Below are 24,915 nucleotides of genomic sequence, written 5' to 3'. Positions count from 1 at the left end.
TAGTGTAATGTTTGCCTGATGGGTAATAGAGAATTTAGAGGTAGTTATGCTGACTTTGGGCTTTTTTTTCCCCCTCCTAGCTCAAAGATACATCCATAATTACTCTCAAAGACACTACCAGTGTCTTTGTAGTTGGGTGACTTTGTATTGCAGTCACTGTGGTCCCCTCTTTGTCTCCTTAAAGACCTTTCCAATTTGAAGTGTGCAACATTGTCTATTGGGAATGACTTTAACAAAGCTCATGAGAATACTGATGTAATGATTTAACATACAGCAGCATTTGTGTCTGAAAAACAGTCAAGTTCTAATAGGTTGAGGTGTGTTCCTTTGTTTCTGAGGTGTTTGCACACCTTTGTTGCATTGGTGCTGCACTTCCTGTGAAAGGAACAACACAAAATACTGATCAAAGGACCTCCTGTGTAATTTTCAGCTACTTACACTTTTTAAGCCCTTTTAAGATGTTGGTACCTTATGCGTATTTCTAACAGCAAACCTCTAACACCCTAGAGCAATAACAGAGGTGACCAGGTCTTTTGAAAGCAGGAATCCTAGCATGGGATAAAAACTTGCGTGCCTTGATGTATGGAGGGCAGCTGCTATTGCATTAAGAAACAAATATGTTCTTTGGTAACAGCTATAGATTTGACACTTCAACAAATACTTCTTCTTTGTGAGGAAATTTTGTGATAAAGAAATTAAAATCTGGCTTCACTGCATGGGCTCAGAAGCTTAAATTTTTATATATGTTATAAAAAGTTGTCCAGGATGCCCACAGCTTTCTTTGGAATGTCACAGTGGGTAAACATGTTGTTGTCTTTTTCAGAGCCCTCATCTAGAGTCCATAAAGTTTTGAAGTCAAATGGTAAGCTACTTTCTGTACTGTTTACTGACCTGGTGCTTTGGTACTTGTAGAACAAGTAAAGACAGATTCTCTTTTCTTGTAACAAATGCATTAGGAGGAGGAAGAAGAATTTTGAAAAAAAAAACAAACCCAAAATGTTTGTGTTTAAATCTAATAGCTGCTTTTCCACACTTTGGATTTGGTCCTGTAAACATCCTAGGAACTGGTCAGACCAAGTCTTGGCCATTGTGAACAGTTCCTCATATCACAGCAGTGCTGCAAAATCAGGGCCCCAAGTGGAACTCTGGTAAAGCTCATACTGTCTCTTTTTTATCAGAGATCCTATAGTCTGTTTGCTCAATTGCTGCTGCATTCAATCCCCTTTGGGGAATTCATAACTGGGGTTTTAGTGTAGCATTGAAACGGGCATAGTTTGATTATTCACTGATGTGTGTATTTCTGTTTTCAGATGTAAGTCCAGATATGCAGAAGGTAAGCCATTTCTTATATTTCTTGTTTTAGCACATTCATATGACTTAGAGCACAGTATTTACTGGAGAATTTGCATCTTCTTGGTTATGTTGACCTTAAGAATGAAAACAAACCCATAAATGTTATTTAGCATCTCAAATAAGATTACTGGAGTGAAAGCAGTAGGAATACAGCTTACTATTTTGGGAATATTTAATAAAAAAAAATACTGAACCATATATTGTTGTGGTTTATAATACAGTCCAGTCAGTTACTATCTCTATAGGATACTTTAAAATACCACTAGAATCAAGGAGTGCTGTGTATAAAAATAGTGTTTATTCTTTGGATCATATTATCTTTGCATTTATTAAGTAAGACTGGAAAGTTTCAACTTACTCTGAGATATATATAGATATATATAGATATATATAGATATATTACCAAACAGAGCAGCAGAGCAGATGCAGCTTAAGCAGATTGAAATGAGCATTTCTAATTTTTACATTTTCTGTAAGAACATGTATTGAAATTCCCAATGTAGTTTGAAAGTCTCATGTTGAATTTCAGGTCTTAAGGTTTTATTTAGGAGGGAATTTAAAAAGTGTGTGTGTTATAAACAGAGTACTTTGTGTATTCACCATGATGCCATAACACTGAAACTCAGGATTCGATGGGAGTGGGGGTTTTTTGCATATATTTTTTCAGTTCTAAATATTATGTGGAAAAGTACTGATTGTTGTACTTCTTTATAAATCTCATTTCAGTGCAGCTAACTGACTGTAGGTTAAACATTGCCTGTGAGTCTGATGTAAAACAGGATCTTACTAAAATATAGAATCTCTATAAACTTCTAATCAAAGTTTCACAATTTTCTTTTTTAAGCGGATGGGCATTGAAGGAGCCCTATTATCTCAAGCCACCAAACTAGGATCAAGTGAAGCCTTGCTGAATTCTAGGAAAAAGGTTTCACTGGAATCCAGTGGGCTGGAAAGCCAGTTTCAAGAGTCTATTGAACCGGCCTACAGTAGTGATCAGGATGAAAATCTTCAGTCTTCTGCTACGGACCAGATTGATGCTGATGACGAAGAAGAGTCTGAACAGGTAGGAAAAAGAAGGGAAAAAATAAAATAATTTTTTCCTGGGGAGAATGGAAGAAGGATTAAAATTATATGTAAAATAGCCATTAGGCAGGAATGCGTTGCAAGCATTTACAACTTTCTCTCCTTAGAAACATTTTTATTTAGGCTTCACACAATACTCTCTTGCATTTTAATAGAGAAGATGTAAAAGCAGCACCTATACAGAGGGAGAAATTCCCACTGCTTGAATGAGATTTTACTTAGTCCTTCACAGTCGTCAAACCTAGTTCTGACAGAAAAGTTTTACCTGTTGCACACAGCTGGCTTTTCCTTGCTTCTTTAGCTGATGCCATGAAAAAACCTTTTTAGGCCATATGCAGAGACAGTGCCTTCAAAGCAAGGAGTTGAATATTAAGTTAAGATTCAGGCACTGCTCTGTGTGATGGGGTGCTTCTTGATCTGCGAGCATCTGGCAGTAGCTATGAACATGTGAACTTGAATATGAGAAGTTTTGAGTAAGATTTCTGAAAATTAGAGTCTTTATCTGTTACTACAGCACAGATGGTAGTTTTTCCCACTCAGTATGATGTTTCCATACATTGTAGTACCTTTGAAAGACTAAAAATCCAACTTCAAAATATGGCTGTATTAAAGAATCTAGATTTTCAGTTTATTTGGTTTAGTTGATACTGAGCTCATATCCTTGTGTGGTTCATTTATTTTGTGAATGATCTAAAACCAGTTATTGAAATTCTTTTTGAACCTGACTGTGCATTTCCTCTTTGAAATCACACTATTTGCACTATAAATATTTGACAAAATAGTGTCTTGTACCAGTTTAGTGCAGTGTCTTGTAATTCTCCCTCTTGCTGACATAAGTAAGAACGAAAGAATGAGTAAGCATAAAAGAATACCACCACAAAATATATACTGTTAGCTTAGTGGTTACTACTAGATGTGGCAATGACACTTCTACAGGTTTTCTAAGCTCTCAATAATTCTTGTGGCAGTGCTCTGACAACTCATAAGCTGTTTCATCTCCCAGTGTAGATCCCTGACCTATTCTAGCTTGTAATAATTCCTCTGAACTAGACTATACAAAGAGCTGTAGATTTTATTGCCCTTCCCCTGTTTTTTTTCTTTAAAATCACAGCAAAACTCACTGCAGAAATCAAAAGGGGGAAGAAAAAGACTTAATAGTCAAGCTGCTGAAAATGTTGAGAAACGGAGAAGTCTCAATCTCAATAAATGTGAAATGCAGGTATGTAATTATTATTTTTTACTTCTATTTTGCTATGCATCGAAGATATGTCAAAGAAATCTGTTTTCCCAAGGTTGACAGCTACATCATCTTCTGTTTATGTCATGTGTTTATATTCATATCTATGATGAAAGACTCTTCTAACAAGTAACTAACCAAACCAATCAGCATTAACTTAATACAAAAAATATTATCTTTCCCTCTCTCTCCCAAACTCTGGCCAGCAATCTCTAAAGCATCCTTTATGCCAGCATTAGTGAGCACGTGGCCTTGCTGTAAATTAGATCTGGATGAAAACTTACACCAAAAAGAAAAAGAAATTTTCAGTGGCATGTGCTATAGAGCATAAGATTCCTTTCTGCTAGGGTTATAGGCAAGGAAAGGGAGGAGAACAAAACTTTTGGCACAAGCTCAGAGTCAGATTAGCTTAATCCAACTGTGAAACTGCAGAGTTAGCATAAAAGGTTTAATCTAACTCCTGCCAAACAAATTTGCCTTTAATTACTCATGCATTAACATAAGCTACTGTTGTGTATTTGAAGTAAGATGTTTTAAACACCAAGAGTGAACTCTGAGCTATGGTAAGGATTAGGAAGCAAAGTAGTCTGGCACTGCCACCTTGGCTCCCTCGCTCTCTGTTGAGAGAGAGCGCTTGCTCTGCCCATCTCCACATAATTCCATGCTGCAGGAAATACTGGTGCTATGGCAGTCCTGTAAAAAGAGGGAATTGCTGTAATATTACAGGGATTACAGGGATATGCTAATGTTACCTGCAAATTTCAAATCTCCACAGAACTCCAAGGACCCTTCAGATGAAGAGTCCACCCAGCTGAATACTGATCTTCCATTTTCCTGCACGGCTAGACAGCCGCCATCTCCTAGACAATTCAGCACACCCCAGAGCAACTCTCTGATCATGAATATCCTGGGGGGAAGTACCTCCGTCAGAAACATCTGGACAGACCACCAGATCAGGCAAGCATTGTTTCCCAGCCAGCGCCCACCTTATGAGAACGAAGATGATGAAGACGATTATCAGATGTTTGTACCATCAGCGTCTACATCCAACACGAGTTCAGCTCCTGGTGGCGAAAGGAGGGGTTCTTCTGGGCGTCCATGCAGCTGGCACTTGGGACAAGTGTATCAAAACGAGACTCCCAGCCCCACTCGCCACAAAATTGTTAGACGGGCCAGTAGTGCTGGTGAAAGCAACACACGTCCAGCCAGCACCAGGTATAAAACAGGGGAGCATGGTTCTCGAAGGGAAGTGAAGATAGCAGAGGGGAGCAGTAGGAATGCATATCCCGAATCTTCAGAGGAGCTGACCATCGATGATATTGAACATGTTTATGATAATATCAGCTATGAAGACTTAAAGCTGATGGGTCTGACAAGAAGGGAGGAGACACCCCATGGTCCTCAGAGATCTGCTAGAGACTCTCTGTATGAGGCTGAAAGCAAAAGCAGATCAGATTCACCTTCCAAAAAGAGAACAGCAAATCAAAAGAGGACCTCCATTCATGCTAGTCAGGAGGAGATACTACTCAGTAAAGAAGCACCAACTTCAAGTTTGGATGAGCTCAGGATTGTTGAAGACAACATCTATGACACCATACTGCTTCCAGAAACATCACTATTGAATTTTAAATGTGACTCCTTAAAATCCTCTAAAAGGAGGAGTTTTTTGGAAAAAGACTTTGCATATTGTGACAATCTACAACATTTTGTTTCCGAGGAGAGCCTCCAGTTCAGTGAAGATGAAAGTCCTTACCATCGTGTTCCCATTGACAATGACTATTTGAGTTTAGTAGACAGCTCCTCCAACTCTGACTCGCTGTCGCATAAGTCTGCCGCAGATAAACTCTCAGAAGAAGTAGATGAGATTTGGAATGACCTGGAGAACTACATCAAGAAAAATGAGGAAAAGACAAGAGACCGTGTCCTTGCAGCCTTTCCTGTTTGTAAAGATGACATGCAGGAAAGGCTGCATGCTGGTAGCACACCTGAACTGAGTAAAGATGTAGAGTACTCACTGTCTACTCTCTCTCTGCCAGAAACTCCTATTTTCCCTAAAACTGTGAAGCCCAGGGCTGCCACCATAAGTGAGGCTAATCTCAGGCTTGAAGACACTACACCATGCAAGGAGAACTCTTTCATGAGTTTGAACAGATCTTCCTTCTCCAGTGAGATGCCTTTTGTAGATAGTCCATATGAACCTGCCAGTAGTGTTCTGTCCAGCGCACCTGCAGAGGGTGTGGAAAATGACTTGGCTGTTATGGATAAAACAAAGAACAGAGTTTTTATGATGGCAAGACAGTACAGTCAAAAAATTAAGAAGGCTAACCAGCTTTTGAAAGTTAAAAGTCCAGAGCAGGAACAGCCAGCTAACAGACAACAGAAACTGAAACACAAAGATCTTGCTGCTATTCTGGAGGAGAAGAAACAAGGAGGTCCTGCTATTGGTATGTTAAAAACCTTTCTGTACAGATACATTTCTTTAGTAGCTTTCAGTGAACTTTGTGTTCTGAACTGGGAGATTATGAATTTTCCTCACCTCAGTCATTGAATATCAGGATTGTATTTTCTGTGTTACGACTGAAATGAATTTTCTCAGACAGCTTTAACATGAACAGTCCTTTATATCTCATTTCTTGTTGTGACTTGGTAACTTTGGGAGGAGTGGGGCAGTCTCAGGAAAGAGCAATTCTACTGAGGCTGGAAGTAGAAATCATGCCTGAAGCACTATTGGACTCTCTACAGAAAAGCAGTTATTTCCTTTAGTAGTGTGATCTTCAGAGTTTGACTAAAGTGTTTTTTCAAGTTGGTTTGCCTTCTCACAAGTCACATACATCTGCTCAGGTGCCATTCAGAATCATACCCATGAGCATAAGTAATGTGGTCAGGTAAGAAAGAGCTCATAGTGTTGAATGGCAAAGTCATGGCTATGCGACAACTCTGGGACTATTTTTGTCCATGATCAATTGAAACAAATTGAAGTCGAGGCAGCAGACTCCATGCACTAGGGTGTCATTCTTGCCTTCTTGTGATATTTTTAAAAGTCTCTTATTTAATATCTTATTTACCAGGCCATTTTTAGAATGTTCTTTTCTATTTTAACATGAAACAAGCAGCGTATTATTGGAACCATGTGCTGCATTGTGTCCTGCATGACTGCTCACTCTGTAGCAAGATATTTTATGCTTCTTTTCCTCAACAAAGTGTACTGAAATGTGACACAAAGGCCTTTCCAGCCTCCATTGTTTCATGTTACTTTGCAGAGGCCAAATTTATTGACACAACTGAAAGCTATTCTCTACCAATACTAAGTGCTTTGAGGTTTTAAAATTTTAACATGATTAATTGAAATTGATTCCTTCTCTCTGCTAAGTTAATTCTCTCTTCTTTCTAGGTGCCAGAATAGCTGAATATTCCCAGCTTTATGACCAAATTGTCTTCAGAGAGAGTACTCCTAAGGTCCAAAAGGAAGCTGGGGCCACTCCTCAGGAGCCATCAGCTGGGAGGTTTTCCACACCCATGGCCACATCTCCTCCCCATTCCCAGCCTGCCAGTGAGTGCTCAAGAGCAGAAGATTGGCTTTTGCATTCTACGTACAGTAATGGCGAGCTGGCCGACTTCTCTCCATGGCCTGAATCCCAGGACCCAAAGTCCAAGAACTCGTACACAGAGGCTGGTACAAAAAGCAATTCGAAGCAGTTGCCATCAGCTGGCTCAGTGCCTTCCCTTCAGATTTCCAACCGTTTGCATGTCCCAGCGCAGAGGTGGAGCGCCATTATAAGCCAACCAAACAAAGAGAACTTGCATCAAGATCATGTCTATAACTCACTGGGGAGGAGAGTAAGCAATGTAAAACCGCAGGCATACAGCAGGTCACAGTCCTCGTCCTCAATTGTGGTCAACCGGTCTGGAGAATCAATTGTATATAATAATGAAATTGATAAGAAAAGGCTCCATTTGAATAGGAACTTTAGATTCAACAGCCATCAAACTCCAGGAGTTGCTTCAGGATGTACAGGGCTGGAGATGAGAAAGCAGATCTCTGAAAACTGTTCAGATATGATTCTGCAGGATTCTCAAAAGGTGCTGAGAGTGAACAGAGCCTCCCCTCTGACAGCACAGATGGCCACTCAGAACTATTTTTTGAATTTCAAAGATTCTGAAGAAGGAGAAGGGGATGATGATGACTACGTTGAAATAAAGTCTGAAGATGAGGGATCTGACTTGGAGACTTCTCAGAACCAAACAAGGAAATCAGATCCTAAACTGCGTAACACAGATGCTGTTCCTTCTGAAACATTCTGTGGCAAAACTGTCTCCTGTACTCCTGCAAAGTCTGCCAGCAGCAAACATGCACTTACCCCATATCTGACTGCATACAGTGATTCGGATAAACTGAATGACTACCTGTGGAGAGTACCATCTCCTAATCAGCAGAATATTGTCCAGTCTTTAAGGGAAAAGTTTCAGTGTCTCAGTTCAAGTAGCTTTGCTTGATGCTTTCAGTAATTTCTAGCTGTACTGCCTTATCATGACAGAATATATACTAGGACAATCAGTACCGGCATCATGTATTTCCGTAATATTACAGTAAGAGGCATTGTATCACAATAATATTGTAAATAGATGTGAAATGTATCGTTTAAAAAATGGTTTAGAATCCTGGAAGTGAGAAAGGCCAAATGCGCACTGTCTGGGGTCTCTATGTAGCACATGTGAACTTCTCATCTCCTACTGAACCGTCACATCTCTTCTTTGTTAGGTGTGATACCCCCTGATTCTTACCATCGAACCAGGTGTGATGCCATTTGATTCTTAAACCATTTTATCACATGGAAACCTTGGTATTTAGACTTTCCAGTTGGTGTCCAGTGTTCTGCATCCAAAATACCTGCGTGATATTACTCCGCTTACATACAGGAGCATTTATCTGGGCAGCTGCTCTTGTGACTGTCCAGATTTCTGAGCAGGGTTCTGGTTATTACCCCAACAGGCTACGTGTGCAATTGCACATACTTTTTGCACGTTACTTTTGTGTCAGACAGATTCCAAGTGTGTGGGACCAATGCATATGCTACATTATTTTAGAGCAAGCTTCTTACATTTTAAAGAAAACCTAGTCCTAGTACTTGTGCCAGGCTGATAGCTCTGTGTCTGAAGCTGCTTCTACTTTCTGGAACTGCATAGGAGGCAGAAGATGGGCAGTGGTGTCTTCTGTGTGACACAGTCCTTGCCTGGGGAGTGGTTTTGGCATTAGAAGGGGAGCTGCACTGCTTGTGAAGAGGGCTAGACCAGTTTTGGTACCTCCAGTGATGGTGGCATTTGTGACATGCAAGCAAAATCTGAGTATCTTGTAGATCAGCATCCCACAGTCAAAAGCTGCTGTGCAGAGTTGAAGAAGCTGTGTGTTGTATGCAGTGACCTGCTGGGCATTTATTCAAGTCCCAGTGTCAGTAACCCTGCGAGAGAATGAGGCTTGGCCAGATTCTTGGGTGAAATACTAATTGTGGGGCATGTTTGGCCCATAGAGTGGTTTGGTGATAGTGCTGTTTGAGTGACAAGCTGCAGTCCCCAGGGCATGCATCTCCTGTAGCAGGAAGTGACCCTTCCTGACAGAGAGCAGTAAAAGATACATTTTGTAAATCAGTCAGGGCTGACTCTAATCCAGTTTATGTACAATAAAAAGTAGCTTAAAAATGAGAATACATTCCATTCTTTTGCAAATAATGTATAGAATAAATGCTGCCATTTAGAGCAAGGACAGGCTTTCCAATACTACATACTCCCCTTCATCGTCTTTGTTGCACAGCTTTGGATTCTGTTACTTGAAAACATTGTACCGAAAGGAAAGCCTACATACATCTACACTGATCATCTTGTGTGACTGTTGTTCTTTTTTGGTGCTTACATTCTTCAGATTACATGGATAAAGCCAGTACCGAGTTAAACATATCAATAAACAAAGGAATTTCATTGAAATACTATTTTTACTAACCACTTATCACTCCCCTCAGTTACAGAGCACTGTACTTCCAGAATAGCTGATTATTTACAACACTGGTTACCATGAGGAAAACCTGAAGTCATCAGTGTACAGCTAATTACTTGTAGACTAAGATTTGAGGACTTGAATTTATTAGAACCGACTAAATTATTTACCACACGTATCTTGCATTGGCTAGGAGTTGTTATTTTGAGGGCTGGTTGGTCATGGTACTTACTAGCTCACGCCACAGGGATACTTGTTACAGTCAGCACACCCCCTGTGATAGGACCCCTATCTATCTAGTAAAATCCGACTGAGAAATAATGTTGTACATATTTAAGACGCCGAGGTGTAGCAGAGCCCATATTTATTTAATATAGCTTGTAAAGTATTGTAAATATGGATAGAAGGTGAATCTGTGGGCGCACATCTAGATTTGTTTAAACGGCTTTAGGAGAATGTTTAACTCGCATCTCATGCAATCAATGGAGTTGGGAGGGAGGGGAAAACAACCAACCAATCAGAAAAAGGGACTTCTACTAGTATTGTAACTTCTCCCAGGGACCATTTCATACTATTTTTAATAAACGTTGAGTATGCAAAAGCTTTGGGTGCTTTTCATTGCGGGGGGCGGCGGAAGGAAGTTATTGGCTTCTACCTGTCGGAGCTGATGTTTGGGGGTGATTGGGACGGGGTTTGTTTCTGGCAAATAAAGCGGAAGCGAAAGCAGGGGAGCGCCGGGGCGGGGAGCGGGGGCGGGCGGCGCTGCATCCCCGCCCGCCCCCTGGCCCCGCTCCCGCCTCTGCCCCGTGCCCGCCGCCGCGGCTGCCGGAGCGCACCGGAGGGATGAGGAGCGCGGCGCTGCGGCGCTGCCTGGCCCCGGCGCTCCCCGCCGCGCTGCCGCCGAGCCGCGGGCTGAGCGGGCCGCACCCCCGGGGCGGCGGCGCGGCGGCGGCCGCCCGGTAAGAGGCGCACGTGGGGAGGCAGCGCCGGCTGATGCAACCGGGGGGTGCGATGGTGTGGGCATGGAGGGAGGAGGGGTGAGGGGGATTTGGGCGATACGCCCTCATTAGGGGCGTCGGGTTGGTTTTTTGAGGTGGGCTTTTTGGGGGACCTCGTAGTAAAATGGCCCCCTTCTCCCAGAACCACTGGCGGGATTTGCTCTGGGTTTTGGTGGTGGCATTTTGAGAGCGAGCAGAGCAGCCGTCATGTGGCGGTGGCTCAGGTGAGGAGGTGCGCAGATGTGTGCCTGGAAAAATGTGTCCCTGGTCGCCCCCTGCCCCTCCCCGTCCCGATTCAGCCTTGGACAGGGTAGTCTGCAACGGCATTAAAATTGAACTGGTGGCTTCTCCAAGGGTACGAGCTACCAAAAATCCACTCCAGGCTGTTTTCTTCCGTTTGACTTCCTTGCTGTGGGGGGCAGACAGATGTATTTCAGGGGGTCTCCTCTTTGCCCAGCTGGGTAAGTATCATCTGCACACGCCAAAGATAACAGAGGAGAGCTGGCCGCCACTTACCCAGAAATTTTTTCCAGAAAGCATTCCCAGTGCCTGGCTGTCACTGGTTTTTCCAAGAAGCAGTGTGGCAGACAGAGGTGCCTTGTCTCCCTTCTGCCAGTGGTTTTGAAAGGCATCCATGAGACTGGCTGGCCTGCTGTTCTTGGGGCTGGTGTAGCCCGTGTTAAGCCATGGCAGCCGCAGCTGCAAAGGCTTCTGCATCTGTCACAGCCCTGGCCGAGGGTATGGAAACGAAGAACCCACCTGACCCAAGAACTGATCTAAGAGCACAAGGTGGTGGTTCTCTGCTGCGCTTCCCATGGTGGGGCTGGACAAGCCTTCTCATGAATTAGCACAGCCTAGCTATAAGGCTTTGGGCATGTCAGAGCAATGCCCCACATAGCTATAAAAAAATCCCCAAACCTTTGGCCTGTTAAGGTTTTCTGTAGCTGCCTGCTGAACACCAGCCCTCACAGTTCACATCCAGCCATAATTTTGGAGATTAAAAATCTATGTGCCTAAGCATTTCTGTTACGTTGTTGGCTAGCATTGGTTTCTGCCGACTAATGTTGGGAGGGAGGGTTTGTTTTGTTAAAGAATTTGCTTGTTACTGTTGCAGCAGAGTCACAGAGAACGCAAAGAATTCCTTGGCCTCTCTTAAGAGAGAAAACCCTCGACTTAAGCCAACGCTTGCCATTATTCAGGTAAAGCATGTCTGTGCTCACTGACTGTGAGAGATCTCCTTTGGTACCATTACTTGTCTGAAACTTCAGAAGCACACGATGCAGAAAGTAATTTTAATCCTTTTTTATAAAGAATATTATCTGCTTTATTATAAAACAAAGCAATGGGAGGAGGTAGTTCCACCAGATGGTAGATTGCCCTTCTTCAGGCCTGAAACAGTCACAGCAAAATTCAGACTGTGGGAGAGCTTTGCAAAGGAAGGGAACAGTTTTATCCCTTCTTCCTTTTGCTAACGTAGTCTTCCCCATTGTAAGTACGGATCACTTTTTCTCACAGCTTGTCTAAGTTGATTAACTTAAGAATTGAATTAAAGTAGTGTTCTCAAGCCTTTATTTAGCTTGAAGCTTTTTTTGCAATCCTGAACAAAGTGCTGACGTGCCTGAAAACGTGGGCCTCCCTTCACCTCCCACCCCTGAAATAACAATGCCAGGATTAATGAAAGACCCTGTTGCTTCCTGTCAGCCATGTTACCTTTGGGTAGCTGTGGCTTATCACTGTCTTACTGCTCTTATAAGAAGAGGAAAACCACACTGAAAAGTCCCAGTCAGCTTAGAAGAGTCATTGTGAAATAAGTGCCCTGTGTAAAGTGTCAGCATCCTGTAGAAGTAGCAGCACTTTCTGATGTGAAGGAATCTTGTAGTAATTGAGAACCATTGTTTTACTAATGCTGTGAAGAGCTTTGCATCCCACTGATGGTGCCATTTTTGATAGGCAATCAAAATCAGAGATGAGGATTGCTATCCCTGCAAAGCTGAAAGATGTTTGTCCTTAGATTTCTTAAGGTTTCAAAGCCACAAAACTAGGGATGCTTGTCATTCAGAGTAGACCCAGAGCCATGCAGGCAAAAATGTTATTGTTGTGTTCCTTCAGATGGTGGTATTGGTTTTGAGTGGGCACACGTTGAAACTGATTCAGTAGGTTTTAAATTTAAAACCCAGCTGTAAATATTTTTGAGGTACCGATAGTGAATCTAAGTAATGCAGCAACAGCTTTATTTCAGTAGGTCTTCTAGTCAGTCTTTCTGAACAGGCTCTCCCATCTCTTATCCTCCCTAGTAATTGCATTTAATGTTTTCACAAAGCCCTCTAAGGCTGAAGCTTAAGGACTGCTAGAAAAGCAGTGACCTGTCTCCATCCAGTTGCACCATGAGCTGGACTAGGACTGTGATCTACCCCAGCCCAAGGGGTCTAAAGAGGCTTTCTTTCAACCATATTTGTCTGCTGGGTCTGGTTTTCTGCATGACCAAATGCGTGTTTTATGCTGGCACGATGGAAGGGATGTCCCTGTTTGCCCCACTTGGTTTGTTTTGCATCAGGAGGTGGCTGTAGGAACATGTGGCCTAGATCCTTCTGGGTGAAATTCACCCAAGCTGTGTTCTCCAGCTGTCAGTCACTCTAGCTCTGGTCTAGTTGTGAGGAGTGAAGCAGAGCCCACTTTAAATGTGTATCTTTTGGTACAAAGATAACTTTCTTTGGTCTACAAATGTTCATGTGATGCACTGCTCTACCAGTAGTGTGGGCAGAGCCTTAAGATTTGTGCTGCTCCCCATGTGCCACATCTGCCCAGGGGAGCAGAGGAAGGGCAGTGAAATTATCTCCTTTGCCAGCCACTCTTGAGTAACAGCAGGCAGCATGACAGGGCAGCACTGGGAATGAGGAGTTGCAGACTGAACCTGCAGTGGAATGATTTTAGGACTGTCCTTTTCCTCTTGAGACAACTGAACCTGAACTGATGCTGAAATTGATACCTGTGTTGCTTATTATCTGTGTTGAGCCTTGGTTAGAACTTTGCAACAGCAAAAAATGAGTGGTGGATGCTTCTTAATTTTTTTGAAGCTGAAAACTAAAGTAAGGCGTCAGGATCGTGCTTAGCAGTGGAGCTGTTGCCCTGCAAAGCTCAGCCAAGCACCGCTGGCTGCCCTGCACCTCCTGTCCTGCCCTTGCACCCTGCCAGCTCATGTACTGAGCTCTGGCCTCACCTGTGCTGCTCGGTGGGTTTTGATAGGAACCGGTTCAGGGCAGGGACTTTCTGCACTCATACAAGGTAAGTGTTCACCTGCCAGTGCTGCAGCAGCAGGGACACTACAAGGGACAGTGTGGTACCACCAGTTGCTCCATCCCAGTTAAACCTCTCAAGCAGTTGGTGTGGGGGTACAGTCCCACATTTACTGGCATAGGGGAGCAGCTGCTGAGCTGTCCTTAGACCTGTCTCTTCTTCCCTCAGCACAGTGTGAGCTCTGCATGGTGTCCTCAGTGCAGCAGCCTCTGTGCTGCCACTCACCACCAGCTGCCATATTTGGGGAGTGGGATGCCCGAATGCTGGCAATGCAGGGAGGGAGGTGGAGGATAAGAGGGCAAGCCCTCCTTCCCTAACAGGTGTTGCCCCTCTCCATGAAGCCTGTCCTTTTAAATGCTCTTTTTATCACTGTTGGCCATCTTGAACTATCTGGGATTAACAGGGATGGCCTGTTTCTTTCTTAGAATTGCTTTTTATTAGTTTGAATACCTTTAGACACAGACATTGTCACTACGTTTCTTGCATAGACGTGCATTAGTGTACTCACATTTTTAAATGTATTATTTTAAAACTCAGTTTCTGTTTTGTTCCCCAAGGCACATAATGACCATTTGATTCAAGAAGCAAACAAGAACTTTGCCAAAGAGGTAAGCTTTAGCTGATGCATGTGTTAATAATCATGAGCTACTTGCCTTTGATAATTTTAAGTCTTTTCTTTGAACAGGTTGGTCTGCGTGTTATTCACATCTGTCTTCCTGAAGGCAGCACCAAGGATGAGGTAACTGAAGTACCTGAAGGAGTCTTCCTTTTTAGCTTTTGTCAAAAACTTGTATTTATTGCTGACATTCATTATATTTTGACTGACCACGTAACTCAAATTAGGGTTAGGATCGCCTTGGTTTAAATAGCAAATGCTATCCCATTACTGGCAAGAATGAGAAAAAAGTGAATTAATGGGCGTGTCTGCTGTTCCCTGGCAAGCTGGGGCAGAATCAATAGAGTAATGTTTTGGTTTTGTGCTTGGTGTTTAACCTCATACCAGCTCAGGTATCCTGTTTCCCACAGTTGCTCTTGTGACTGTACCTGATTCTTGCCCAAGTTATTCAGTAAAATTGAAGATCATATGATTATATGGGGAAGGGAGGGGGGAAGGAGAGGGGGATGTTGAATTTGTCTATTGATCTTTTAATGTTTAAATTATGTATTAAAAAACAAATATCCACCCCCAAATTACTAGAGGCCTGAATTCTTTACCTTGTTGAAGCCAGCACTTAATATCAATTGTGTTTTAAATATAGAAAACCATGTGAAGGTTGAACCAGTGAAGGAATGTATAGTAAAAGATGACACTGTTCCCAGCTGGCCTCCTTGTGCTTGGCAAGTTTGATAATCCTTCAGGCTTGTGAGTTCTGTGTACTGCTTTGTTTTCCAGTACACTTTGTTCTTAAAATGTTACTGCCTTGCAGTGTAATCTCAAGAACTGCTTCCAGATACATTGAAAGGAACTTACTGTGAAGTTTTGTAGATTATGGATAGTCAGCTACCCATTGAAGAAGAGTGGGCTTTTGAAATGAAAAACAAATACACTTTATAGTTGGTAAATGCGTTGTATCTGTTGAGTAACACAGCAGAAAATAGGTAAAATACAGTGACTATGCAGCAGTAGTTGCTGTTACTTTTAAGTAGTATCTTAGAAAGTGGTTGAGCTGTGTATTTAAAGAGAAAATTGGGGTATTTCTGTTATTTGAAGGAAGTTACTTCCAATAAAATTCATCATGGTTTGCTTACTCTCTTGCTTACTATGACAAAGTTTTTTACAGCTGCTAAAATCCACATCTCAGTTGTGTTCCTTGGTGTGGGAATGTGGGAGGGATTTCAATACCATGTACATTTGGGTTTTGCCATAACTTCCTCTGTACAATAAAGGCAAGTTAATACTACACTGCTTTACCCTGCATGAGTTATAAGTATTTTAAATGCCGTGATGATGGAAAGCTGAATTTAAGTCAGATGCAATTAAAATGGAAAACTGAATTATTTTCCAAGGAGGCAGAAATACAGCTTTGAGTTTTAATTGCTCTGTAGGCCCCCAGCATTTTGTAGCATATTAAGATTTTTTTAAAGAAAAATGTGGATGTTTTCATGTCCGTATTGTGGTATGTACAGTTATCCTTTCTATTGCAATGTATACCAGTCCTGTTGCTGTCAAATGCCACAGGACCTTAGTAGATATGCTTGTTTTTGCCTCAGGAGTCAGGAAACTAAAGAGGCATTTCTGTACCAGTGACATGCTTGTATAATCTGTGTTTAGCATGAAAGTAGTACGTTCTCTTGGCTCAGAGTTGCAGCTAATCTAACTCCTGCCTAATTCCCCTGGCTTAATGTTGATTGCATATCAAATGTGTGGGTAATAGAGTTCACAATTATACTGAATAGTTTACAAGAAAAGCATTTTAAGAAGGCATGGTATTAGTTAAGGAAGAAAAAACCTACTTGTAATCCTTTTCTGTTGGATATTAATCCAATTCAATTATAAAGCTTTGTGATGCTTGCACACGGATTTTATTTACATGATGGGAAGACATGCTTGCATGACATTTCTCACCTAAGAAAACTTCAACATGTTTTGTTCCATTGTATTCTTTCTGGTCACAGCAGAATAGCATGGATCAGCATTACACTTTAGAGAGGAAGTAATCAAGGGTACGTAGTACAGTCTCAGGTGTTGAATATGACCAATTATAAACCACTTGAACTTGCATCTGGTTCAGTACTTGAAATTCATAAATTTTTCTGCAGTGCCTTTTCAACATAATAATTCTTCACAAGACAATTGTCAGCTCTTAGGATCAGGTGTTTTGAGAAGGAAAATTGGTAACCATATATGCTGGTTTAATAAAATGAGTTTTTTCTTGTACAATTGTTTTTTCAAGTGTTACAGCTTTTTGTTCATGTTCTGTGTTGGGACGTGATCTGGTCCTATTTTGAACTATGTATTGCCTCAGGCATCTTGTTTCTAAAAGCATCTTCTGAAGCCATTGCAGTGGCAAGCTTTTGCTGAGGTTTGGAATGGTGAAACACAAACTGCTTTTGGCAGCTTAATGTCACATAATACTTGTTTACTTTGCAAGATGTTTAGCATGGAGTCAGGGTGGCTTAATTTGGTAAGCCATGGAAATATAAACTGAGTAGAGCAGGTTATTGCTTTTTCATTTAGAATTTGCAGTAATAAGCAAGGGAAGCCAAGGTGGCCATAAAGTAATTGAAAAAAAATTACAGGTTTTACCCCATTCTAATCAGATTCTCCTTTTATCTGTTGTTCTGATCTTTAATGCTTTTTATTAACTTCCTAGATTGTCAGTGAAATCTTGAGACTTAATGAGGATCCTAACGTGCAGGGCCTTGCTCTTGACCTCCCAGAAAGCTTATATAGCAGTAAGGTATTAAACGCTGTGAAACCAGAGAAGGATGTGGATGGGTAAGTGGAGTACCAAGAAAAAATATTAGCAGACACAAGCCTGATGGCTCTGTAAAATCAATTTGACCCAGTGCTTTTCATTAATGGATTCCTCAGTCAATGTGTCTGGCTGTGCTATTGAGCAGTGATAAAAGATGCCTCTAAATCAATGAGAAGTCTTTCACTCAAGTAGTTTTGGTCATTATCTTTTTATTTTTTATGTAATGTGTATTCAGGGCATAGTCTTTTCAAAGAAGTGAAAAACGAAGACTTGATTTACTGGTGATACTTAAGGTATTTCAGTACTTCAGTATTACAAGTGGTAGTCACAAAGTACTGAATTTTCACAAGAAGGATCGATGGAAAAATTGCAGAGAAGGTTTTAACTTCCTTACAGCACTCTCTCATGGTGAGAGAGTAGGCTATAATAGTTTGGACCCATTAGCACAGATTTCCAATCAGTGTTGAGTTGTACTGCTCTCTGAAGAGACCACTGGTGTAATTTAGGTTTGTGAGTTACCATTTTGCTGCTCTTGCAGCCTTCCTGCTCTTACCTGCAGGCCATTACCATTTTTTTTTTTATCCCACTCTCTCTCTTTTTTTTTTTCATGTCAGGAAAAAAATCTAAAAATCCTTCAAATTAGTTACCTTTCCACTGTGTGGAGTACTGAGATTGCTGGAGAATGGAAAATTGGAGCATCCTTGTGTATGAGAGAGGATGGAGTGCAGTGTGGAAATACCTGGGTTACCCCCTCCTAAACCAGCCTGAGCCCAGCAGGATGTGTTGCCTCTGGTTTGGCTCTGGCAGCACTGGCCTGGTCTCACTGCAGCCAATGAAGTGTTTTGGCCCAATGTGCTGTGCCCAGTCATGATAAGTAAAGAGCTGCCTGTGTATCGTGGGATGGTGTTACTCATTCTAACTCACAGGTCCCTTTCCTGGCCTCTCTTGAGGCTCAGTGTTTGTCTGTCTGGGTTGTGGGATGATACAAATTAGCTGCAGTACATGACTATCAAAGGATTTGCTTTTGTGAGAGATGTTTGCTCTTGGGATTACCTCTTAGCCATGTTACAAGCATTGCTGGGGATTTATGTTACACAAGCTCTTTTTTTTGTTAAATTGCCATATTTTTCCACTGCAGATTATCCAGTGTAAACCTGGGACGCTTGGTACATGGTGATGTCAATGACTGTCTAGTTCCTCCTACAGCATGTGCTGTGATGGAGCTTCTTGAAGATATAGGTGAGCCCTTCTATATCATAATCATTACATTAATTTTAGCCTAACTATTTTACTCAGTTTTAATCCTCACTGGGAGTCAAATATAATCTGACCTTGTTTTGTTTTCTATTTTGTGTTGCGTTCCCACCTGACATATATTTGTCTCCTGCTATTGAGGAACCTCAGTGACATCTGAATGCTGTATTTGCAGAAACAGGTCTCAGGCCTACAGGTTTTGGATGTTAGGCAGGGGCTAGCTGCCATCAGCAGATTTAATTTCACTGAAGACACACAAGACATATGAGTCTTCCAAACAAAAAATACATACATCACTTGGGGATTTCACTTGACTGCTTTGATTAGTGTGGGCAGTTGGAGAAACCCAGGTTTGCCTGTAAATTGCTGCTGAGCAAATCTTTTGGTTTGGATTGTGTTGTGTCCATGCTCACACTGGCAGATTCAAACAAGTTGGTTTACTGTATGTGGAGACACTGTTAGTTTAAGGCAGCATTTCAGAAGTTGTCTCTCTTACAGTGATTACTAATTGTTGAAACGAGGATTTCTGTAGCAGAACTGTAAACAGAAGGTTAAATGTACTTAGTAACAAATGTGAATGAAAGGATTTGTGCAAAATACCAGAAAGCCAGAAGAACAGTATTTGCTTACTAGAAATTAGTCACCAGGAAACTACTTAAGACCTGTGGTTGTTGTCACTGCACAGGCTCCAGAAGAGCTGCCCGTGCTGGCACAGCTGCTGTGGCTGTCCCTGTGAGCCCCTTTGCTGCCCCTTCTGGAGTGCTGCAGCAGTGGGTGGCCTGGGGCGAGGTCTGCGTAGCTGCTGGTGCTTGTGCCCTGCACTGGGGGCGGCTGAATGAGTTCCCTTGTGTCGCACAGGTGGGAAGACGGTGCTGCTGGTGGGAGCGCACGGGGCGCAGGGTGCTGCCCTGCAGAGCGTGCTGCAGCGTGAGGGAGCCGCCGTCCTCAGCTGCCCCTGGAGAGCCCCGCAGCTGCAGAGTGAGGTGAGCTCTCTTCTGTCTGCCCAGGCTCATTGTGCATCCCCACTGTCTGCTCATCCCTGTCAGCTGTCCACCTGACGATCCTGCCCTGGCTGCTATTCCCAAGAGGCCACCTTTCCAAGACGGAGACTTGTCATTGTAGTCACAGGTGGCTACAGGGGTTGCTGGTAGCCAGTGTGGGTCAGGGTCTTTTCTCCTTCCTGCTTGCTCAGAAATGGTGCAAACACTGGTCTCTACCAGAATATTACATGTAACAGCAGCTGCTCTTACTTCATTATTTTACATCAAGAGCTGTGAGAGAAGGAATCCAACAAACAAATGTTTTAGCTTTCGCTTTCTGTCTGTGCAAGAGAAATGCCCCCTTTTTTTCTCATCCTGTGATACTGTCATCTGCATGAAACTATTTTTACTGGATTTATGTCCTAAAGGTTGCAAGTGCTGCTGCTCTGGGGACAAAGAAGTTCCCAATCTTTATCTTTGAAGAGAACTGTAAAAGGATTCAAAGAAATTGAGGAGCCTTAAATCAAAGGATTTGCACGGCCTCTCTGGCCGCTTTTTGCAGAGCTTTTAGACACAACTTAGAAGTTGGTATAACTTCCTGTCAAACGTAGCAGTTTATTCCTTAGTCCCAAATTTCACACATTGCTCCAGCTGGGGTTGCATTGTCCTCAGGGCGTGTGCAGCAGGGTCCAGACTCTGGCTATAGGAGCTCACTGTGCTCCAGGGCCTGCCTGCCGGTCGGGATGAGGTGCCGGGGACAGCTCTTGTGTTGGACAGCCACAGGGTGGCAGCCAAGGCAAAATGATGGTGTCCAACCTCCGGGCTTTGGAGGCGCGGACAGGAGGAGGAAATAAATTCGAGCAGCTGTGATAGAAAGTTCTCTGGCAAACCCGTGTTTTCACAGCTGCGGATGTTTTTGTCAGGCTTGTCTCAGCTCTGGGCTTTTAAGTGACTGACAGCACTTAGGAAACATATGGCTCTCTGGGAGATGGAGTGCTGTGAACTTGATCCTTGCCATGTCTCATTCCTCAGTTATTTCTCATTGCTTGGGGTTGTGCTAGAGGACTGCTCTCAGCTGGATGGGCTGGGTGACAGGGTGGCCAGAGGTGTTTCCACTGGTTCACAGCAAAAAATTTGTGTTGGGCCCAGAGCTGCTTGTGGAGCGCTGTCAATAGCTGGAGAGAATTCTGTTTCCTTCCATCCAGGTGCTTTCCCATAATCATGCTTTGCTTTTTGGCATTCCCCATAGCTTTCTTGGAGCAGGTCACTGATGGGAAACAGAATGGGAGGCCTAAGTTTGAGGTTTTATGCACCTCAGTTTTAACTTTTGGCAGTAAAAGAGTTTGTACTTTGCCTGCGGGACTAATGTGCAGAGCCCAGTGGAAACCTACCTTCCTCTTCCTCACCTGTCAGCCTGGAGCTGCGTGTCTCCAATAATCCCAGAGCACTGCTGAACCTGTCTGGATGTCACTCTGATAGTTAACTCTAGCTCCTTGATAAAATCTAATGCATGCAGGAAAAACTATCCTGTTTCATATTCCCAGAAGCTGGAGAGTCAGAAACAGAGCACAAGTTTCTTGCCAAGCAACGAGGTACTGCTGTCTTGTGGCAACCTGTATTTGAACTACAATGTTTTTAGATAACATGATTATAGAATTTATATTCTTCTGCTTGTTTAAAATGCTGATTAAGTAAAAACAGCTTAAACGTTCACCAGGTTTCTTCTCTTGATTTTTAAATTTGCATTTCAAGTAAGGAAATGTGTTAGTCAATGTTGAGGTTTTTCAAAGGCTTGAAAGAATCAATTCATGTTTTGTTTTTCCTGCACAATACAGTAACTTTTCCTTTCTCTGAATGTGACAGCTGTACAGTGGCAGTTTGTGTGCTGTTGTTTGGAAGTATAACCTGGGGTAGCATAATCACTCATGAAGTGAGGGATAAACTTACGAAGAGTATGATCTTTTCACTGGGATGCATTTGTTTTGCAATATATAACAGGAAAGGAGAATTTTATCTTAAGGGTTGTAATGGGCTAGCAAGCATAGTCCCAGAAGTGATGTTCTTGCAAAGGCGTGCTTACAGCTTCCTCTATGACCTGACAGAACCTATCATCTGGCCAGTTTGAATATGGACAACTCTTTAAGCCACTAAGTGCCTCTGTGATGCACACTTAAGAATAGAAACTGCGAGGCAGAGCCGCTCTCTCTCGTTTCCGGTGCTGGCACAGGTGGCTGCGGGCTCATGTGGGGTCCCGTGGGCCCGGCCCAGGCCCTGCTCGGGCCAGGCTGGGCTCGGCCACGGCCATCCTGGAGTCGATGGACCCTGTTCCACCCGCGGACCACCCCCCCCCCCCCCCCCCCAGCCCTGCTGTGGGCAGCCAGAGCAGCTCAGCTCCCCCCCTCCCTACTGCGATAAGCAGCATTCCAGCTGCAAGGCCTAGGTGAGATGAACCCTTTTAGTGCTGTGAAGAGCTGAAACCCTGAGGGAGGAGAAAGAGGAAGTGCTTAAAGCTGAAATTCTGTTGTGAAGCTATGATATATCAGAGTATCCTGTTGTAATTTCATGAAGATATGGGGGGTGGAGCGTTCAACTTGTGAGCAAAAGCACCTGCGCTGAGATAGGCAGATGCTGACGCAGCTGTAATTTCATGAGAAGTTTGGACAGGGAGAGATGGAAGCGATGAGGACTTTTGCTCCAAATGGGAAAGGAGAAAACCTCAGTCCCTAGAGATGAACCAGATGAGGACTTTTGCTCCAAATGAGAAAGGAGAAAACCTCAGTTCCTAGAGATGCTCCCAGAGATAGTCCTAAAGACGAAGATGAGGGAGACCCTTTGCTCCCAGGGAAGGAGAAGGGCCTCTGTTCTTAGAGATGAAATGCTCCCAGAGACGGGTGAAGAGAACATTTGTTTCTGAACAGCTCAACCTTAAAATTGTACCCCAAAAACCTTCAAGAGTGAACCCTCGAAAGCAGTTGTGGGAAAAGCTGCAAGCTGGGAGGAAGGGACTCACATGTGAGCAGAGAGACTCCTCTTCCTAAATGGACTGAACAAAGTTATTTGGAAGTGGGCGGCTGTCTCGTTGTGATAATGTTTTCATAGCATGAACAGGAGAGACTCCTCTTCCTAAATGGACTGAACAAGGTTGTTATGGAAGTGATAAACAGACTGAACATCTCAAGGGCTGTCTTTTTACATTGTCAGTGGGAGAAGGGAGGAAGGTGGGGGGAGAAGGAGAGTTCTGAGATGTGGTATGATTTTTTTTTCTTCTTTTAGGTCTGTTAATAAACTTCTTTATAGTCTTTCAAGATTGGTGCCTGCTTTGCATTTCTCCTAATTCTTATCTCACAGAAGATAAACAGTAATGAGTATTTTGGACCAAACCACTACACTAAATTGGTGTTTCCGCCTGGTTACAAACCCAACCCGCTACAGGGTAGGGGAATGTTACTTGTAAGCCAATGGCCAGACCTATTTGCATTGAAGCAGTAACCCTGACGTTAATGATGTAATGCCTTTCTTGGGTGGTTACTACATTACCTTAGACTAGCTCTGCTGATTCAGTCTCCTTTTTAAAAAGGACAGCATAACAACAAGTGTTTTCTTTAGAAATTCTTTTAATTTAAATGAGTTACACAACACTAAGGTTGTAGGTTTTTTTGGATAAGGTTTTGTATTGCTATGGACTTGTTATTGCTTCTTTTACTCATGCACTTTTGCAAAAATATTTTGAAAATGATCAAGAGGAAGACATGTTTTAGTCCACCTTAGGAGAAGTCTAATACAGGGGTAGCTCTCCTAAAAATCAGCATAATGACATCTACCATCTGACTTAGTGTGCTCCTTTAAAGCAAGTCTGTTCTGTCTTATGGCAGGGAAAGGGAATAAAATAAATAATGGTACATTTTTATTTCATTGCTTTGATCTGAGATAATGGACACAGTTTCAGTGTTCTTTTCCCTCCCCACTTCATGTTTTGTTAAGTGGAATAGATTGTTAATATTTCTTTTTGTTCCATTTTGAATTTGCTTGACTTCATTTCTTACAAATAATCATCACGGCACAGCTGAGCCATGTCCTTAAGAACTCTTGAGCTTTCTGGGTTTTCAAATAATTCACAAATAAAAGAAAGCATTTTAGAAGGTTCTGGCACATCTGTGCAAAGTTGCCACGAAGAAACATTGTTCTTTTTGCAATGATATGTTCAATGTAAAAGAAATTACGAAGTGAGAGATAAAGACATAAGCATCTTGGAGGAAATACTTATGATGTTATTGTTCTGTTAAGCTTTGTGTAGATAACTCTTCAAAGCACATTCACTGCATTGTGCCTGAAGAATGACCTAGTGGCATACTTTTAGGAACATCTCCCTTGTAATTTTAAAATGGGACTCCCCAAAAGTCAATTCAGTATTGCATGTGAAGAATGGGAGCTGACGTGTTTAATCCTGTATTACATCAGAATTATGCTTTCTAGTTTGAAAGGAGGTTGTCAAGTAGATTAGTATTGAAAAAAACAGATTATTTTCTTGTCAAAACATGGGTAATAACTAATTCTGTCAGAAAACAGAATTTTGTTTCAGTCATCTAAATTCAGTCAGTCATTATTTCAGCACATTGTCTTTAATGTAGTCTGTGTGTGAACCACATCATGCCTGTTTTAAGAGAGCTGCTATCCTACAATCTTATTGTAAAAGAAGTGAGAATTGGTCTATCTAGGTATAATTAGGAATAGAAAAGTTGTTTGCAAAAGCGAGGTTAAGAAGTGTGAGAGTGGTTCAGCTGGAGTGCTGAATGGGGGTTTCCTTTTCAGTTTGGAAAAGAACTTTTGGCCACAGTGTGCTTTTCCTTAGAGCTGACACTTGAGCTTCAAACTCTTAGACATCTCTTTACCATTTGCTGTCCTAGTTTTGTTGTCTTGGTAAGACCAAGAGTCTTGTTACAGGCAAAAAATACATTTTGTGTTGTAAGCATGAAAAAACCAGAAAGCAGGTACACGGATCCCATAAGGGGAGAGGAGAGGGAAGCTCCATTAGAGTTTCTAATGATGATGATGTAGACAAAGTAATTCCACTTCAACATTTTATGTACATCATCTCTGTTCCTTGTAATTTTGAAATGTATCCCCCTGTCTGTAAGCTAGAGAAGCAGTTGCTAAAGCATGGATCATAGTGGCAGGCTTGAGTCCACAGCAGAAATGTGGGCTTGATTTTCACTGTGTAGGGCAAGTGCATTCAGGATGATGTGGCAGGGAAAGCTGGAAGAAACAATGTAATTCGTACTTGCGTTGGTGGAAAAAGTACCTGAAACTAGTC

The 24,915-nt window shown here is 42.4% G+C and overlaps 2 protein-coding genes across 3 annotated transcripts in view; both read left to right on the top strand.

Moving 5' to 3' along the window:
* Positions 1-10,133, top strand: part of PLEKHG1 (pleckstrin homology and RhoGEF domain containing G1) — a 126,476-nt gene extending 116,343 nt beyond the window's left edge. For both annotated transcript variants that reach the window (XM_082301590.1, XM_082301591.1), the window contains exons 15-20: positions 824-862; positions 1,311-1,333; positions 2,198-2,416; positions 3,548-3,655; positions 4,449-6,117; positions 7,065-10,133. In XM_082301590.1, coding sequence (XP_082157716.1) covers positions 824-862; positions 1,311-1,333; positions 2,198-2,416; positions 3,548-3,655; positions 4,449-6,117; positions 7,065-8,167 — 3,161 coding nt within the window. In that variant the 3' untranslated portion in view covers positions 8,168-10,133. The remainder of the gene's footprint in view (positions 1-823; positions 863-1,310; positions 1,334-2,197; positions 2,417-3,547; positions 3,656-4,448; positions 6,118-7,064) is intronic.
* A 368-nt stretch (positions 10,134-10,501) lies between these two features.
* Positions 10,502-24,915, top strand: part of MTHFD1L (methylenetetrahydrofolate dehydrogenase (NADP+ dependent) 1 like) — a 148,188-nt gene continuing 133,774 nt past the window's right edge. The window contains exons 1-7 of the mRNA XM_082301184.1: positions 10,502-10,618; positions 11,772-11,856; positions 14,509-14,559; positions 14,637-14,690; positions 17,266-17,390; positions 18,509-18,609; positions 19,483-19,607. Of these exons, the coding sequence (XP_082157310.1) occupies positions 10,503-10,618; positions 11,772-11,856; positions 14,509-14,559; positions 14,637-14,690; positions 17,266-17,390; positions 18,509-18,609; positions 19,483-19,607 (657 nt within the window). The 5' untranslated portion in view covers position 10,502. The remainder of the gene's footprint in view (positions 10,619-11,771; positions 11,857-14,508; positions 14,560-14,636; positions 14,691-17,265; positions 17,391-18,508; positions 18,610-19,482; positions 19,608-24,915) is intronic.

The sequence above is a fragment of the Coloeus monedula genome, assembly GCF_965178545.1.
Source record: "Coloeus monedula genome assembly, chromosome: 2".
NCBI lineage: Eukaryota > Metazoa > Chordata > Aves > Passeriformes > Corvidae > Coloeus > Coloeus monedula.
The sequence above is the reverse complement of the archived record's forward strand: the minus strand, read 5'-3'. Positions and strand labels throughout refer to the sequence as shown.